The 19,663-nt window shown below is 37.3% G+C and overlaps 2 protein-coding genes across 2 annotated transcripts; both read left to right on the plus strand.

The window, feature by feature from the left end:
* The first annotated feature begins 7,095 nt into the window (after positions 1-7,095).
* On the plus strand, positions 7,096-7,554 carry LOC136820080 (aromatic-L-amino-acid decarboxylase-like). Its single transcript, XM_067076318.1, has one exon. The coding sequence runs from the start codon at positions 7,096-7,098 to the stop codon at positions 7,552-7,554; it is 459 nt and encodes a 152-aa protein (XP_066932419.1).
* A 1,229-nt stretch (positions 7,555-8,783) lies between these two features.
* On the plus strand, positions 8,784-19,189 carry LOC136820051 (aromatic-L-amino-acid decarboxylase-like). Its single transcript, XM_067076285.1, has 4 exons — positions 8,784-8,876; positions 10,027-10,278; positions 16,668-16,840; positions 17,261-19,189. Exons 1-4 carry the CDS (start codon positions 8,869-8,871, stop codon positions 18,271-18,273), a joined length of 1,446 nt encoding a protein of 481 aa, XP_066932386.1. The 5' UTR covers positions 8,784-8,868; the 3' UTR covers positions 18,274-19,189.
* The last annotated feature ends 474 nt before the right edge of the window (positions 19,190-19,663 follow it).

Genomic DNA, 19,663 nt, shown 5'->3' on the forward strand with positions numbered 1-19,663 from the left:
AAGGGTAACAACGGGTGACAACGGGTGACAAGACTCAAATTTGGACTTAGAATATTTTTAGACTTTTTCGAAAGTTTTGTAAAAAGTGTGACAAGGGTAACAACGGGTGACAACGGGTGACAACGGGTGACAAGACTCAAATTTGGACTTAGACTATTTTTAGACTTTTTCGAAAGTTTTGTAAAAAGTGTGACAAGGGTAACAACGGGTGACAACGGGTAACAAGACTCAATTTTGGACTTAGAATATTTTTTCAACTTTTTCGAAAGTTTTGTAAAAAGTGTGACAAGGGTAACAACGGGTGACAACGGGTGACAAACAAGACTCAATTTGGACTTAGAATTTTTAACTTTTTCGAAAGTTTTGTAAAAAGTGTGACAAGGGTAACAACGGGTGACAACGGGTGACAACGGGTGACAAGACTCAAATTTGGACTTAGAATATTTTTCAAATTTTTCGAAAGTTTTGTAAAAAGTGTGACAAGGGTAACAACGGGTGACAACGGGTGACAACGGGTGACAAGACTCAAATTTGGACTTAGAATATTTTTCACTTTTTCGAAAGTTTTGTAAAAGTGTGACAAGGGTAACAACGGGTGACAACGGGTGACAACGGGTGACAAGACTCAAATTTGGACTTAGAATATTTTTTCACTTTTTCGAAAGTTTTGTAAAAAGTGTGACAAGGGTAACAACGGGTGACAACGGGTGACAACGGGTGACAAGACTCAAATTTGGACTTAGAATATTTTTTTCACTTTTTCGAAAGTTTTGTAAAAAGTGTGACAAGGGTAACAACGGGTGACAACGGGTGACAACGGGTGACAAGACTCAAATTTGGACTTAGAATATTTTTTGACTTTTTCGAAAGTTTTGTAAAAAGTGTGACAAGGGTAACAACGGGTGACAACGGGTGACAACGGGTGACAAGACTCAAATTAGGACTTAGAATATTTTTAGACTTTTTCGAAAGTTTTGTAAAAAGTGTGACAAGGGTAACAACGGGTGACAACGGGTGACAAGACTCAAATTTGGACTTAGAATATTTTTGACTTTTTCGAAAGTTTTGTAAAAAGTGTGACAAGGGTAACAACGGGTGACAACGGGTGACAACGGGTGACAAGACTCAAATTTGGACTTAGAATATTTTTTGACTTTTTCGAAAGTTTTGTAAAAAGTGTGACAAGGGTAACAACGGGTGACAACGGGTGACAACGGGTGACAAGACTCAAATTTGGACTTAGAATATTTTTCAACTTTTTCGAAAGTTTTGTAAAAAGTGTGACAAGGGTAACAACGGGTGACAACGGGTGACAACGGGTGACAAGACTCAAATTTGGACTTAGAATATTTTTCAACTTTTCGAAAGTTTTGTAAAAAGTGTGACAAGGGTAACAACGAGTGACAACGGGTGACAACGGGTGACAAGACTCAAATTTGGACTTAGAATATTTTTTGACTTTTTCGAAAGTTTTGCAACAACGGTTATTTAAAAAAATGTGATGAGATTAAAACGAACATGTTATACATGATTAGGAAGTGTGCCACTATTTATAAAAGGACAGAAATTCAAATAAAAGCAATCGTTCCTTTTTTCTCATTACTTTTGATTTTTAGACAAGTACTTTCAAAATTTTACATATCTATTTCCATCATCGATTTTTCAAGCTCGTATTCGCCATCATCCAAAGAAATCAAATTAAGCGTGGAGTTTGACAAAATTTCAATTGGAATATTTTCTAACTCATCATCTGTAACAATAGCAACAATGTTCTCATCTTCGTTGCTTGACTTTTCGTCATCAGAAAGCAAACACATACCCTCTCGAGGATTTCGCTTTAATGTGGCATTTCTAAATTTTCTTTGGCGTGTCTCACCCTTACTTAGTTTTTCGAACAAGGTCGTGTCGGATTCACTTGAAGACGAGGAACTGTACTCCATTATTTTTGTTTAAGTTTTTTCTATGAAAAAGAAATATAAGTCAGTTTTTATTCATATCATTCCTTTTTGTCAAGAAAATATTTTTATACACAAATACTGTAACTACAACAAATATATGGTTGATACATTATTCAATTGACAATAACAATAACGTTATAATTATGCTCAAAAAATTAAGATAGTCAAACAAAAAAATAATAAAAGGACTTGAGTGTTAGCGGGTTCGTTTTGGGACTAGTTGAGAATCTTTAGCGGCCCTTTTAATAAACCTTTACACAAATTGTGAAAACCTTATTTTCTTGAGCAGCTTCAAATTTCAGAAAGGCTTAAATCAGTTCTAAATTAATGGTGTGTCAGCGGCCAATGCTAAAATAAACGAAAAATATCTACTTTCTATATAATTTTTTAAATGCAGCCGAATCAGCTCGTACTCTTATCGAATCTCGAGTTCTAGAATGATGGAAATTAAAAGTCTTATCTCGGATAATGCCGGCCCAATTTTTTTCACCATGCTTTTTTATTCCATTGAAAAGCATTTCATCCTCTTCTGGTGAAAACTTTACTTTCTTGTTGCTTACCTCTTTCGAAGCTATCTCCCTCTTTATTGTAACACTCTTGCTTATCGTTGGCTTATCATATGTAGACGGTTTTCCAGGCGTTGAAGTTTTAACAGAACTAATAATCTCCATCTGAACTTCTGCAGAATCATTATGATCGACAGTAGGCATAACAGCGGACGAACACATAGTTTGAACACGTTGCATTATACTGTTCACTTCTCTACATTGAGCATCTAAGCTACAATTTTCATACTCCTCTTCGTCTGAATCAACAGTAAAAGGGGTGTGAGTACCAATCGTATGCAAACGAGAAGGTCCTGGATTTTGGCCAATAACTAAGGGACTGGGAGCTTTCGATATAGCTGCTAGGTCTCTAAATACCTCTGATACCGTGTCTTGTTGGTCTTTTCGAGCTGTTCCCAGCATTTTCTCCATACATTTTTGACCTGCTGTTGCCACCATTCTCGATTGTTTCTTTTTGTAGTGCACTTTTGCAACTTCCGAGCTGTGTTTTTGATCTTCAGAGATAATTTCTTGTTCCGATTTCGATAATCTATCTGCACTTGTAGTCTCAACGATCTGTCTATATCGAGTTGGATGAATGTACTTTCCTATGGCTCGATGCACAAGTAAGGTCATGGCATTAGTCAAGGATTTGTATTGACCTCCTGTTGTAGATACTAACAAATAATCACAACATGGGTTCAAAAGGGGTCGCACAAAGTCGATGTAGGTGTCTAGTATAGTAAATACTTCTTCACTTAAAATGAGTGTATCGAAAAGGTATTTACCTGCAGTCTTGAATTCTCTTTGATCAATGAAACCATCGGTTTGTTGTTTTGCTTTTGCGATCATTGATAAGGTTAAATATTGGAATGTCATTGGTCTACTGCACTTGACCCTTAAGAACAAGAAAGTAGTGATGAAACGAGTGCAAAATGTCAATTCCTGCTTATTTGGTAAAGGTTGTTGGACTTTACATTTATTGACGATGTCTTTATAGGGGGTATGTGGTACGGGATGACTCTTTCCATTTCCTCAAGGCTTGCCCAGCTGTCACGTCCAATCAAATTTTCCAAATCAAAGTTCCGAGTGCTGTCAAGTCGTTTCTTCTTTCGCAAATTTTCTTTCGCCCTTCTCAAGTAAACTTCAGTAATCGTAAACACCTCAATTTGTTATCGTTGATTCCAAATGCCTTTCTATAATCCATTAAATCAAAAATAGCTTTGACATAATTCAATGCCCCCGAAGAAGACATTTTCCATTCATCCTCTAAAACAGTCAAGAATTTCAATATAATGGTTGTTGAGCCAAGACAACAATCAATTAGTTCATAAGAAAGGGATGCTAAAGATTCGTTGTCCCCTGTACTGCTCATCAAAAACTTCATAGCGCGTTTTGCGACCTGTTTTGATTCTCTTTCATTTTTGCCTCCGCCACAGGTAGTGGTTAACCATTTATAAAACGCTTTTCCTATCCCCTCATCAATTGAATAGTAAGGTTTCGAGCTGGTTGACGCCTTTCTTTTGAAAGCAGGCTGATTCAGCTCAACATCTTCTCGTTTAACGTCTGGCTGTTCATCGAAGTAGTAGTACCAAGGATGTTTATTGTCTATATGTTTCCTTAAACCTCTCGTACTTGCAAAATCTGAATGAAGGCAAAGTTTTGCTGGACAAGTGTATTTACCTTTTTCATTTCCATTGAATGACAGCTTCCTTTTTCCGTTGGCTGATCCATTGATTGAACGCCAGTCTACAAAGAGCACCCTCCGGTGGGCCATTTCAGCCCTAGCCTGGGAATCCAAGCTCATAATTTTAGAAAAAACAAAAAATACCTCACCTCACAAAGTTCTAAAATTATAGAGCTTGGTGCAGGTAGATTAGTCCGACACAGAATGTTATAAACAGTCTGTGTGTGAACCCTTGTTGACAGACTTTCTGAACTTTGGAAACCCAGGCAAACACACATAATCAACTTACCATAAAAACTCTTTCACAAGCTCTAAAGACTTTCAAAACTACTAAAAACCACATCAAAACATCAGCCACATGTATTTAGACTTCCAGTCAACAGCCATTTTGTTTCTAAATGAATCTATGTTTTCATTTTCATTTGTTTTCCTTTTTTCTGCAAAGTCAGCTTTTTCCATAAATTATGCGCGCGCATCGAAATTATCAAAATGCGCGCGAAAGTACTGCTAAGTAATACGCCGAAAGCTGGCCAATCAGGCCGAACCTGCATTGCAGGGAAAAATGTCCCTGCAGGCGAGTTACCTGCACCAAGCGTTAAACCAGCAGCAAAAATATCATAAACTAGACTGTGAAAAAAGTTTAACGCTTGGATTCCCAGGCTATTTCAGCCCTTGATAACTGACGAATGATCAGGGATCATTTTTATATCATACTGGTTCACTTTAAAATTGAATTCAGGGGGTTACTCATTGTCCTCTATTCCAAAAATGTTTTGAGCTTTAGAAATTCTGTTTTCTGATTGGTTTTTTTGTTTTCCGGGGGTAAACAACCTTTTTCCCGCCAAACAGAGACACTTCCCGCCAATTTGAATCCCTAAAGACTTCACTTTTATCATTTCAAACAGCCCTTTGTGTTCCTAATATTTCTTTCAAAAATATTACAATAATGTTGTAATCAAAGATGTTATGATTTGGTGTACTTTTCGGACTTGTAATTTTTCACGGACACCATCGAAGTCTCATAGAATGCGCAACAAAGGGTAACAACGAGCAACGACGGGTAACAAGGCAAAGGTTCAAAAATTTGGCTATTCGATTAAATTTATTGTGTTCTAAAATGTAAACGGCATGCTGATATAAGCATTGTTTTGAAAATATTCCTTTTAAAGATCATATTGATCTTTTTGACGTAATAAAGACGTTCATTCAGGCCGTGTCCCTTTAGATTCATTTCCCTGTTCCAAGCAGTAGACATTTACGGAGAAAAAAATGTTTCTTACACTAGAAATGTTTTGTTCCCATGAGAACATCTAACTATTCCAAAATTAAAAGAACAAAGCGTTTTCTATGATCTTAAAAGAGTTTGTCTCAAATATACCTATGTTCTTTCAGTTCAATTCATTCCTTTCATTGAAAGAATAAGCCATTCCCAATTCAATAATCAATATGTTCATTTGGTTAATTGAACACATAGTTACGCACATAGATATAATTTGTTCTTGATATGTACGTCCAAAGTTTTCACACTCTAATGGGACGAATTAGTTATTTCGATAATCGAATAAAGTGTTCTCCGCGACAATAACAAAGTGTTCCCTTGTCATTTTGAACACTTTGTTATCTCTGCAGTATTAATAAAATGTTCGCCTATTGCGAGGAACACATTAGACGTCATGTTAAGGGAATAGAAAAGACATTTTATTAAGAATATTTTTATTCTCTCGTAAATGCCTGGTTTGTTCTCAGTAAAGAGAACGAAAGTGAACAGAATGTGTTTCCTAAGAGGAAGCTTTCCCAAAGGGATCATTTTAGAACAATTTCGATAATAGATTAATGTTCCTTTGTTGTACATCGCATTACGAAATTGTGTTGATCATTTGGGGATTCTTTCTATAGACAGAACTGCCTAAAGATCAATAAAAAAATATGTTAATATAAGAAGAACTGCCTAAAGATCAATAAAAAAATATGTTAATATAAGAAGGATACTCTATTACGAAAGCAATTTCTTTGTTCAGACAAGAAAAACTTGTTTCAAAATTTAAAAAGTTATGATACCAAAGTGTATAAAAACATCTACATTAAGTTATAAGACGATTTTTGAAGGGAGATCTAACTGCACCCCACGACCAATTTGGTGAAAATAATATTCAAAACAAAAACTCACAATTTTTTTCTTGCTTCATTCGCACGCACTAGCTTCCTTCAATTTTTTGATCTAGAGATAGTATTAAATTTATATCTTTATCCGTTACTTTCTACTATTCGACATTCTATCACTCGATAAGCTCCCATTTTCGATGAAAGTTCGAGGTTCCTTGATGGTTTTCCGTTCTCTTATTCAATTTTTAGCATCTTGCTAAACTTTTGGTTAAATTTTGGCTCACGTCAAACAGAGTTAACTTTTTCCACTGACTAATAGAGAAGCATGACCATGGTTGTGTTTTTTGTTCTTTTTTTGTCAAAACTTTTGTTCAATGTTATTATACTGTAATTAGCTTTACTCAATCCATCTCGATGGAGCAATGTCGCAATTTTTTCTTGCTCGCTTTGCTCGCATTTCCTAAATGTTTCTAAAATGACCTGAATTTTAACTTCAATTTTTGGTATACGAATGCAACCAAAAAATGGGCGCCAGAATAAGCGTACAAGGCGCCTTAAGCCAAAATTCTACTTTTGCCTGCCCCCTTGATCTACCAACCACGCTACTGTTTGGTAATCGTCATAGAGACTTTGGATGATGACAAACCCAACCTTTATCGTCAACACATACCCAGCACCCATATTTGACTAAGTACCCCCTCCGGGAGATAAGTACCTGAAAAATTGGGAAAAATTGATCGGTATCGGTATTACGAAGGCCCGTACGCCCCCCCACCTTTTAGATATTGATGACAAACACAGCATGCGTGGGGAGGTTTTGGAAAGTGCAATCAAAGAAGATAAGGCTAAAGGTTTGATGCCATATTTTGTATGCGCGACTTTGGGTACCACAAGTTTATGTTCATTTGATGCGATTGATGAAATCAGTGCAGTGGCAAAACAAGAAGGATTGTGGGTGAATGTAGATGCGGCTTACGCTGGCGCCGCTCTGATTTGTCCGGAGTATAGATACCTCATCACAAATTGGAATGGTATTGATTCTTTCGCTTTGAGTTGCAATAAATGGCTCATGGTCACGGCTGATTGCGCCGTCATGTTTGTTCGAGATTCACTGGATTTACTAAAGACCTTTAATGTCGATCCACTGTATTTGAAACATCAGTATCAAAAAGAAGCAGTTGATTTCCGAAATTGGCAAATACCTTTGTGCAGGCATTTTCGATCTTTGAAATTATGGATGGTATTGTCAGCTGGATTTTAAAGCCAGCAGGCCACCCAATCAGAAAGTGGTTCGATTAAACCCCCGCAAACTAACAAGGCAACTAACATATAAATGAGATACACACAGCCCAAGACCAATATCTCATAACGATCGACAATTAAAACTACGCAAATGCTGAAACGAGTGGAAAATAATAATTGAAAGAGTTAACCGACGAGCAGATTGGTCATAATGGATGGTTGTTTTTATGAACTTTTGCAAGACAATATAATACAAACGTCTTTGTAGAACTTATTCGTAATTTTCTTTTCATTTAACAGTTTCAGAAGACAATGAATCAGCTCTTCTTCGCGTTTGATAGTTGGATCTTTATCAAAAGGTTTGAATTTGGTTTTGTCTGCTAACAAAGTCTCTAGTTCAGTGACATAGTCAGATTTCCGTAACAAAACAACGCTCTTCCCTTTATCAGCTTTTGCAATGACAATACTTTTGTCTTTGCTCAATTCAATTGACCCCCCCCCCCCACCAGTGGTTTGCATGAATGCGTGAAAATTGAGAAAAAAAATGCGTGAATGCGTGAATTGAAAAAACTTGCGTGAACATGAAAATCCACTTTTTGACTGCGTGAATGCGTGAATCTGGGCTATTTTGTGCGTGAATACGTGAATTTTCCACTGATTGTGTGCAGTGTTCCCGATTTTCCGATGTTGCCCCGATTTTTCCCGAAAATTTTCCTATTTTCTGAAAAATTGGGTTATTGCGTGAAACTCGAGGAAAATTTGCGTGAATGCGTGAATTTCGAAAACAAATTGCGTGATTGCGTGAATTGAGGGTCCGCTGGGGGGCCTCTTATAAAATCATTGTAAAGGTAAGATCAGCAATAAGAAATTTAAACAAGCACAAAATGGTTGGGTTGAAAGAACTCTTATTTTTGCTTATGTGTTGTAAGTTTGAATAGAGTAATATGGACCTCCAGACTAAAATAGAACTAATTACTAAATTTTTTGAGAGATCTTCGGTAATGATAATTAGTAATGATTAATTAGTAATTATTTGCAGCTTGCGTTATTTTAATCATCTGTCAAAATTATTTGCAGCTTGCATTATTTTAATCATCTGATGTTATCCATGGCATGGCAAGCTGTGAAAGCTTTTCATCGAAGATGGGGGTAAAAATGGTGAATCCACCTCCATTCAATGGAGGAATGCCAAATCTCTTGAACTGTGTACTTGAACTATGTAAATTAATATTCCTCTCTTCTAGAATATTAGATAGAAAAATATTAGGTAGAGATCATAAAGAAATTATCTTTTCAACGAACACAAAAAGTCGAGCATCATATATAAATCAAAATGGACAGGTAAGATTTGTTTATTTTTGTGCCATTCAGTTCATATCTTCTACCTTATGATATCTACGTATTTTGTTATACATAGTTTACATACTCTCGGGTACCTAATAGCCGGGGGGGGGGTTGGAATAAGCAGGGGGGTTGGAAAAAATCTCAAAATTTAATAAGCGGGGGGGTTGGAATAAAAATGTCCTGGGTGGAAAATGTTTGAAAAGGTGGCTAATACAGCAGAATTAAGACAAAAAAGGGAACTTTCAAAAACATTTTCCCAAAAATTAATAAGCGGGGGGGTTGGAATAAGTATGTCCTGGGTGGAAAATTTTCGAAAAATTAATTAGCGGGGGGGGGGACGGCTATTAGGTACCCGAGAGTAGTACCATAGTTTACACGCTTTTCTTATAAAAACATCCAAAACTTTGAAGCCTAAAAATGTTCTTATTTTCACCATTGTGTGAGTCTTTTAGTCCATTTTCCTAAACATAAGTGTTTTAGGGTCGCTGATTAGAAAGGGTTAACTAATGCATTGAACGAGTCCTTTCTTCGGTTTTTCCCTCGATAAAAATACAAAGTGGCAATAATTATCAACTAGTTTTTCGAATTCTCTTGAAGTCTTTTGAATCTGGTAGGTGTATATACCGTATTACATCGTATAAACGACCCCTTCTTTAAAACGCCCACTTGAATAAACGCCCCCTCGAATAAATGCCCCTCCTGAAAGGAAAACTACTTAACAAACTCCCTCCCAAATAAACACCCCTTTGAATGAACGCTCTAGAGGGGGGTGTTTATTAGAAACTTGTGACTTAAATACTTTGATACAAGTTTTGACCAGCATTCAAAGGGAAGATTTTAGTCTTTTTTGTAACCAGATCAGTTTTGATGCAATTTTAGTCGCTGGTCCAAAGAAATTTGCACTGAAATCCTGGTATAGAACTAAAATAAAGAGTAAATTTGCTAAATATTCGACGTTAGACTCAAATAATTTAATAAACGCCACCTTATTTTAAACACCCCCCCACCAGAATAAACGCCCCTCCTAAAATCAAAAATATTCAAAAAACGCCCCGGGCGTTTATTTGAAGTAATACGGTATGTTCATTGCTGCAATATTTGTCGAAAGATCGTGCAATTTCAATCCTATGTTTTATTTCTTTACCAGACCACCCAAACCAACAATCGATTCGTCTGATGATTTTCGAACATTCGGCAAAAAGTTGGTGGACATAATCGCAGATTATCATGACAAAACACGTGAATTTCCAGTATTACCAGATGTTCGTCCCGGTTATCTTTCTAGACTTTTACCTACGGAAGCATCTGATCATCCGGAAAGTTGGGAAAGTATTTGTAAAGATTTTGATACAGCAATTCTTCCAGGAATGACTCACTTCAATTCACCTCATTTTCACGCGTATGAATATTTTTGTTTTTTTTGGACTTTTTGAATTATAAGTTATAATTTAGATCTAAATACAAGAAGCCGGAGCGGCGTGAAGGTCCAGCTGACGTGTGGCAATAACCGAATGTCGTTTCCTTCCCATCCTCCACTCTGAGCTTCTATTCTTTGGCACTTTCTTTGTATTGCTAAATTATTAAAGTTTTTGATGCATTTCCCGAAATTTCGAAACCTTTGCCGCTGATGGGATTCGAACCCACTATTTACAAAGTACCTATGATTTGAACGCCAGCGCCTTAACCACTCGGCCATCGAGTCACAACTGCATTAAGGAGTTCAAAGTTGGTTATAAACATGGTATTTACTCCAAACTCTACTCGGGGGCTAAAACCCTAACCAGGGGTTAACTCCCATCCCCAACCCTAGCCCTGACCCTACCTGAAACAACCCTTTAATCTAACCGGGAAATTTGACTCTACTACCAATTCAATCTAAAACATAGGTCAAACATCGCGTGGGTAGGCGGGGCAAAAATTCTAGATCGGCGGTTGGTTTAGCCTGGACTGGTTAATTTATTGCGCGCACAGGCCCCGACAAAGACAAAATCTTTTCGATCAGTTGCTTTTTAAAGGTCCATTCTGCTGCGCGCTGGACCAACAAGAAGCCGGAGCGGCGTGAAGGTCCAGCTGACGTGTGGCAATAACCGAATGTCGTTTCCTTCCCATCCTCCACTCTGAGCTTCTATTCTTTGGCACTTTCTTTGTATTGCTAAATTATTAAAGTTTTTGATGCATTTCCCGAAATTTCGAAACCTTTGCCGCTGATGGGATTCGAACCCACTATTTACAAAGTACCTATGATTTGAACGCCAGCGCCTTAACCACTCGGCCATCGAGTCACAACTGCATTAAGGAGTTCAAAGTTGGTTATAAACATGGTATTTACTCCAAACTCTACTCGGGGGCTAAAACCCTAACCAGGGGTTAACTCCCATCCCCAACCCTAGCCCTGACCCTACCTGAAACAACCCTTTAATCTAACCGGGAAATTTGACTCTACTACCAATTCAATCTAAAACATAGGTCAAACATCGCGTGGGTAGGCGGGGCAAAAATTCTAGATCGGCGGTTGGTTTAGCCTGGACTGGTTAATTTATTGCGCGCACAGGCCCCGACAAAGACAAAATCTTTTCGATCAGTTGCTTTTTAAAGGTCCATTCTGCTGCGCGCTGGACCAATTACACAAAATTTACCACATATACCTGACGCAAACTTGAAGAGATTTTATTTTTGTGACCTTACTCTTGTCTCCCGAATAGACGTCCCCCCCCGCTAATTGTTGAGAGACAAAAAGATCCACCCCCCCCGCTCTTATTAAGACCCCCCCGCTAATTAAATTCGAATAATTCAATATTTTATTACAGTGTAGGTAGACCTTAAACTTGTCAAAATTTTCCTTTTTGTTAGTATTGTTCTTATTTTACGTGTTCATTTGTTAAAGTTTCTTTTTTGTTTGTTGAAATTCATACCAGTTAGAAAGAATTCTGTCTTCAAATTACCCCCCTCTTATTCCACCCCCTCCCCCCGTCTATTCGGGAGACAAGAGTAATTAAGAATTGAGAATGATAGTGATAATTTATAGTCCGGGAGCCAAACCTGAAAAATAACATTTTGCTTAACCCAAGATTCTACTATACATTTTTGGAATCCTCAACTATCCTAGTTTAAGAAATGTTCGGTCTCCCACTCCTGGTCAATTTTTCATACTGGGCCCAAGTTTAGGGGCTACTTTTTACCCTTTCTATAGATTTGTTAAGGAAAATATATTTCCATGTATGATTAATTTGCTATATCTCATGAATAAATTGACAAATTGCTTCGAAACTTTGCCTAAAGATAGATTGGTAATCATCATTGGCAAAAAAATTTGCGAAAAATTATTTTTTGGGATTTACCTGGGGGGAAATAGGGAAAATTAGGGTATTTTCACTGAATTTCATAAGACTGGGACCTACCAAAACAACTTTTAATAAGGCACAAACTTTGTGTTATGATAAAATTTGATGCGATACACCAGAAAAATTTCTTGTCAAATGTATTTAGTATCATTTTCGACGCTTTAGGGGGCAAAAATGCCCATTTTATTGAATAGACGATATCGGCTTTCCGAATTCTCCTCGAATGATTACCCATGATGCATTGCGCAAAAAAATTCACGAAAAGTCGATATCGTCCGTGAATTTTTTTGCGTAATGCATCATAGTAAGGGGCCAAGCCTTGGATCCTGTGACATCTTTTCTACGACCTAGCCATTTTTAGTCTATTCAAAAGAACAGTATATTACAATATATTTTTGAGCCACAGCCACTTGAAGTTCAAAAACATACCGACGTCAGTACGATCAAGACAAGATTTGACGTCAAATCACAGTAGAGCTGACAGTTATAGTTGGCCTTAAAGCGGCTGTATTCCTTTGTGTGTTTTAGTCACAGAGTTGTTGTAATACATTTTTTTGCTCAGATTTTCATGCTCTATCAGATGATAGCAATCATTTTCGTTTATTTTCACTTTTGAAAATCAGCTATTTCTCTACCCCTTGTTTTCCCTTGCAGTTTTGCCTATGGCGTCACTATTTTGGTCAAAAAAAGTTTTCCCGGGCCTAATCCACGTCCTCCCTCTCAAAAATATCTTGTAATACTGTTCTTTGGAATAGACTAAAAATGGCTAGGTCGTAGAAAAGATGTCACGGAACCCCAGGCTTGGCCCCCTACTATCATGGGTAATCATTCGGGGAGAATTCGGAAAGCCGATATCGTCTATTGTTACATAATTCACTGGTTATCTCGCTTGAAATGTTTTTTAGAAATAATTTGAATTTGAATTTAGTGTAATATACTCTGGAAAATTACAATTCTGACTTGAAACTATCACATTCAGGGTGCAACTGCGGACAAACCAGGGGGTAAAATTGGCTATTTTATTGGATTTTTATCGATTTTTATTGATTTATGGGCCCATTTGACCCATTGAACAAGGTGTACAAAGTTTGATTTCTAACTACTGGAAACATTGATACTTTCTGATAGACAATATAGGAAAGCAATATGTGGTTTTCATTATCTGGCATCAGGGATACAGGTGGCAAATCAGGGGGTAAGTATGCCAATTTCTAGTTCGCAGTTACCTAAGTTTTGATGTTTTTTTGAGAAGTTTTCTCAAAAACTTAAATTTTTAGGATGGAAACCAGCTCTAACAAACTTTAAATTACAATTCCATCATTTCTTAGTCCTTTTGATGACAGCTGCACAACATTCCGATGCTTTTAATTGAACTTATGGCTGCATAGTTACAGTTACTTAATGGTAACTTTGTTAGCTTTTGCTCTGAAATTCTTTGTACTGCTTCTCAGGACCTCCCGAAATAGTCCCTACTAACAGCGTTTTAAGTACAATTATTATCTCGAGTCTCTGGTACTTGATAAATAATTGCTAGAAGGCGTAGAAATAAAAGTGATATTTTGCGGGTTAAGGGGGATACGGCCTTTCATCTTCGATGAAAGTAGAACTTGATGTCTTCTATAAGGTCATGCTTGGAGGTGACTTCTCTTTTTTTCCACCATTTTACTTTCCTTTTAACAGTGGCTTGCCTCAAAATAAGAAGTTCTACTTAAAAACCAGCAGTAGTGACCGTTTTGGGAGGTAAAAGCTGACAAAATTACGCTAAATCACTGTAGCTATGTTGCCATAACTTCAATTAAAAGCATCCAAATGCAACTGTGAAATAGAAATTGGCATATTTACCCCCTGATTTGCCACCTGTATCCCTAATGCCAGATAATGAAAACCACAGATTGCTTTCCTCTATTTATTTATCAGAAAGTATCAATGTTTCCAGTAGTTAGAAATCAAACTTTGTACACCTTAATTAATACTGTTCTATGGGTCAAATGGGCCCAAAATCAACCAGTTTGTCCAGTTTCACTCTGAATGTGATAGTTTCAAGTCAGAATTGTAATTTTCCAGAGTGTATTACACTAAAGCAAATTAGAACTATTTTCAAAAACATTTCAGGCGAGATAAGCAGTTAAAATTGCTCAAATTATGTAAAAATTCAATGAAATGAGTATTTTTACCCCCTAAAGCGTCGAAAATTATACTAAATATATTTGACAATAATTTTTTCTGGTGTATCGCATCAAATTTTATCATCACACAAAGTTTGTGCCTTATTAAAATCGTTTTGGTATGTCCCAGTCGGTGTCAGGAAAATTGCCCCCGAGAAAACTGTCCCCCGGAAAACTGCCCCCCGGAAAATTGCCCCCCGGAAAACGGCCCCCCGGAAAATTGCCCCTAGGAAAATTTCCCCCCAGAAAATTGCCCCCCAGAAAATTGCCCCCTAGGAAAATTGCCCCCCGGAAAATTGCCCCCTATTTTTCCATTTTTCGAAACTAAATCCAACTCAATTTTCAACATTTGGGAGATTTTGGATTACGCAATTTTACGTGATCGCGTCTTAACGGATTAAGAGATCTAGAATATTTTGGGGCTATATTTTGGTCCAACGGTTGCAGGTTGCAGCCGTAATTTTCATAAAGTTGACGCTTTTTATAAGGAATAATGTGGTTTAACCATGGAATACAGAGAAAGCGTTTTCTCTGTTTAGCGATAGTCATTTTCAATGTGTTTTATACTGTATTTCTCTTCGCTATTCAAGTATTTTCTTTATGGTTTTACAAAATTTCTTGGTCATATGGAATGGATAACTTCATTCTTACTATATTCCTCACGCTGACCATTGATCTGCTTTGCATGTTTTAGTTTTTAGTTTTTTCTTAAAGAAAAAAGACGCCTCAAAAACGACTTTTACAAGTTTTGTATGAGGTGGAGAAAGATAGTCGAGTAATAAAATCACTTTCAAAAAAATCTTTCCCCATTTCTTAACCCTAAGCGCCCTATCCGTGCTATCTTAAGCTAAGGGAACTAATTTTTACTAACTCGCCAAAATAAGTTCCCACCAAAATTAAAATTTCAGTTTTCTTGGCTAAATAACCCCTGAAATTCAACAAAGTTGCTCAAACTAAGATGAAATAGAACAGATTTGCGCTGTCATTCGCTAAAATTAATTCCAACCACAGTTAAAAAATTAATTACAGTATTCCCCAAAAAAAGTTTCCACCAAAATAATCTATTTTTCGAAAATTTTCTACCCAGGACTTTGTTGATCCAACCCCTCCTCCGCTTATCAATTTTTCGGAATCTGAAACTTCTTTTTTGTACGGATTATGCTGTTTTAGCCTTTTTTCCAATCCACCCCCGCTGACCCCCGTTTACTAGGTACCCTAAGAGTAATTCAAAACTACTTAATTTTACAGCTACAATGGCCATTTGAAGTTTCATTGGATTTTATAAAAAAGTGGAAAAAAAGATGGTGGGGGGGGGGGGCAATTTTCCGGGGGGCAGTTTTCCTAGGGGGCAATTTTCTGGGGGGCAATTTTCTGGGGGGCAGTTTTCCTAGGGGGCAGTTTTCCTAGGGGGCAATTTTCCGGGGGGCAATTTTCCGGGGGCAGTTTTCCGGGGGGCAATTTTCTCGGGGGCAATTTTCCTAGAACCGTCCCAGTCTCATAAAGTGTCAAAATTCAGTGAAAATACCCAAATTTTTCCTATTTTCTCCCAGGTAAATCCCAAAAAGAATTTTTCCCAAAGTTTTTTGCCAATGATGATTACCAATTTATCTTGAAACTTTAGGCAAAGTTTCAAAGCAATTGGTCAATTTATTCATGAGATATAGCAAATTATATTATATTTTCCTTAGCAAATCCTTGCAAAGGGTAAACAGTACCCCCTAAACTCGGGCCCAGTATGAAAGTAGCTTTGGGGACCGACCATTTCTTAAACTAGGATAGTTGAGGATTCCAAATATATATAGTTTACCCTGTAGAATCTTGGGTTAAGCAAATGTGCTTATTTAAGGAGATATAGGATTTGGCTCCTGGACCTAAAAGTGACTTCTTGAATCCGATTAATGCTGAAGCATCCTGACTGCTATAAAGTTTCGTGGTTAAAAAATTATACTATCCTTTATACATTTTTTTCTAACTAAACAGACTAGAAATTTTCCTTTTTCAAGGTACTGCACCTGACCACAGACTTGGTCTTCAGCTTATCGCTTCCTTTTGTGTCTTGTGCATTCCTTTCTCATTTATTCTCTGCACTATTGCTATTCTTTATTTATTTATTTTTTTTATTTTAAATATCTTTTTTCTACAATGTATGTTGGGTTTTTGTTACAGATTGTCATGGTTAGTCGCTAGTTTGTATTTTCATCAGTGTATATTTAACTTCACTGTTCACTCTATTTCTTTCTTCGAAATTTTAGTCACGTAAACATTTCTCGACTACATTTTAGATATTTTCCCACCGCCAACAATTACGCATCTTTGATGGGAGACATGCTGTCTGATGCATTCAGTTGTATCGGTTTCTCGTGGATCGCTTCTCCTGCTTGCACTGAACTAGAAATGATCACTATGGATTGGTTGGCTAAAAGTCTTGGAATGCCAGAAGCCTTTCACCATTCAGGTATTTTGATTTGCTGTAAGCCGATTCTAAAAAAGCATGTCTTTTTCTATGTAGTCCCAGGGGGGGGGGCACTCGATTCAATAACGACCAAACGTGCGGTCCAAAATTAGGCCTTTGAACTCGGACCCTTACAATAATTTTTCTCATCTTTGCTGATTTTCACCCTTACAGTGCACTTTGGGAAGCTTGAAGAATATGCGTATGGTAGGTTATTTGCTTTGAGTACCCCCCCCCCGGGTATGAAGTAATGACAGTAACGTCCGTTCAACATTCGATTTTTTACGATTACATCACTTTGTACTTTAGAAGCTCTTGAAGCAGCGAAAAAATTGGAAACACTTCCCCCAAAACTAAAGTGTTAACCGGTTTTTGGTGAGATACTGCGCTCTCGCTAGCTAGTAACAATGTCTTTTTTTAAAGGTCCAGGTCAAGGAGGTGGTGTCATACAAGGAAGTATGAGCGAAACTATACTCATTGCCATGCTAGCTGCCAAACATCGTATGCTTGAAAAACATAACTTGAACCAAGTTGACGCTGCTTCAAAACTTGTTGCGTATGGATCAAAACAAGCACACTCGTCGTTGGAAAAGGGAGCTCGGATTGCAGGTACACAACTTCGACTTTTAGATATTGATGACAAACACAGCATGCGTGGGGAGGTTTTGGAAAGTGCAATCAAAGAAGATAAGGCTAAAGGTTTGATGCCATATTTTGTATGCGCGACTTTGGGTACCACAAGTTTATGTTCATTTGATGCGATTGATGAAATCAGTGCAGTGGCAAAACAAGAAGGATTGTGGGTGAATGTAGATGCGGCTTATGCTGGCGCCGCTCTGATTTGTCCGGAGTATAGATACCTCATCACAAATTGGAATGGAATTGATTCTTTCGCTTTGAGTTGCAATAAATGGCTCATGGTCACAGCTGATTGCGCCGTCATGTTTGTTCGAGATTCACTGGATTTACTAAAGACCTTTAATGTCGATCCACTGTATTTAAAACATCAGTATCAAAAAGAAGCAGTTGATTTCCGACATTGGCAAATACCTTTGTGCCGGCGTTTTCGATCTTTGAAATTATGGATGGTATTTAAATGTTACGGGGTTGCTGGCCTTCAGCATAATATACGTAAACAGACGCAGCAAGCTAAACTGTTTGAGAATTTAGTTAAAAGTGATTCTAGATTTGAGGTTGTAAATGATGTCAAGATGGGTCTCGTTTGTTTTCGATTGATTGGCGATAACAGCCTTAGCGAAGAGTTGAACAATCGAGTCAACGAGGCAAGAAAAATTCACATGTCACCTGCTAAGACCGAAAAAAAATATTTTTTGCGTTTGGTTGTTTGTTCGCGATGGACAGTGGACGAAGATCTTGAATTTGCTTGGAACGAGATACAACATCATGCTAATGAAATTTTAATGGAACAAAAATGAATAAACCTTCCAGGATTTATAGAGGTCTGTGACGAAGAACTGAATCATAAATATCGAACAAAAGAAGCTTCCTAAATGGGAATCTAGAAGGCCCTGCAAGTAAATTTTTTTTGTGGGTTTTAAGATACAAAGTGTGTAATGGGTATGAATTAGAGGCAGAAGACAATTTTAGTAATTATAATTTTCTAATCCCATCGAAGAGAGTCTACGTAATGTTCTAGTTGGTGAATTGGGGAGTTGCTAGTTTTGAGTTGGAAAGTTGGTAAAACTTAAAGGCGACCGAAAATTTTCTAATTTAAACTAATGTAGCCCAAAAGTACAAGGGAGCTAAATAATGGGTAGATGTTATATCGGATGGCCAAAGTCACTTTTTTTAATTTCCTATCTCTTATCCTATTTTTCTCTTTTCTGACTGTCTGAGACTTTGTTTTTCATTTTCTAACTATCTAAGTTTTCTAAGTTTTGATCTGTCAATCATATTTCGTCCAATCAAATAGGGTACGAACCACTGACCTTTATATAACCCTGGACCAAACAATACCTGCCATCTTTGATTGGAGTTTTTTTAGAATTGGTACCCAAGGAGAAGCCATTGCAATGTTAAAAATTAACGTCTAACGCCGCTACATCATCAAAAGAATTTGAGGAAAAGTAGACCTAGCGCTCTCGATGCATTTACACCGCTATCGAGTAGTGCCGACATTAGGGTACCAATTTTCAAAAAACTCCGATCAAAGATTTTGCTTGGCTGGGATTGAGAAGCTTTGTCCAGGGTATAGAAAGGTCAGTGGTACGAACCCTCGCCAAATAAAGACCTTCGGTTCCGGAAGCCAGCACTCTATCCACTGAGCCATCGTCGCATGCTAGATTCTGCAATTTGAAAGAACTTATATTCGAACGGACAAATCTCTTTATATATATGAAACTCCCAACCCTACCGGTGCTCCTACAAGGATCCCTTCGGGATCCTAAGTTAAGTGACTGGGTACGAGTGCCCCTATGAGGACCACCGGTCCTTTATTGTGACTCTCGAGCTCCAACCCTGACCCTAACTGATGATAACCGAACCCCCGTCTTTCAGGGTGACTTTTATCGATGCGCGGATGAGAAAATAAATAAGGTGACTTTTGAGATAGAATGCAACGTATCATTGGTCTTTATATATTATCTTTTGTATCTAATACATACTATACTTTTTATCTATGTATCTAAATATCTATGTATCCATTATCTATATATCTATATATCCATGTATCTATATATCCATGCATCTATATATCTATGTATCCATGTATCTATATATCTATGTATCCATGTATCTATATATCTATATATCCATGTATCTTTAATTGCAAGCAGAAGATAATTTACTACGATAATTTGTACGTTC

The sequence above is a fragment of the Clytia hemisphaerica genome, unplaced genomic scaffold, assembly GCF_902728285.1.
Source record: "Clytia hemisphaerica strain Z4C2 unplaced genomic scaffold, Clytia hemisphaerica genome assembly, whole genome shotgun sequence".
Lineage (NCBI taxonomy): Eukaryota > Metazoa > Cnidaria > Hydrozoa > Leptothecata > Clytiidae > Clytia > Clytia hemisphaerica.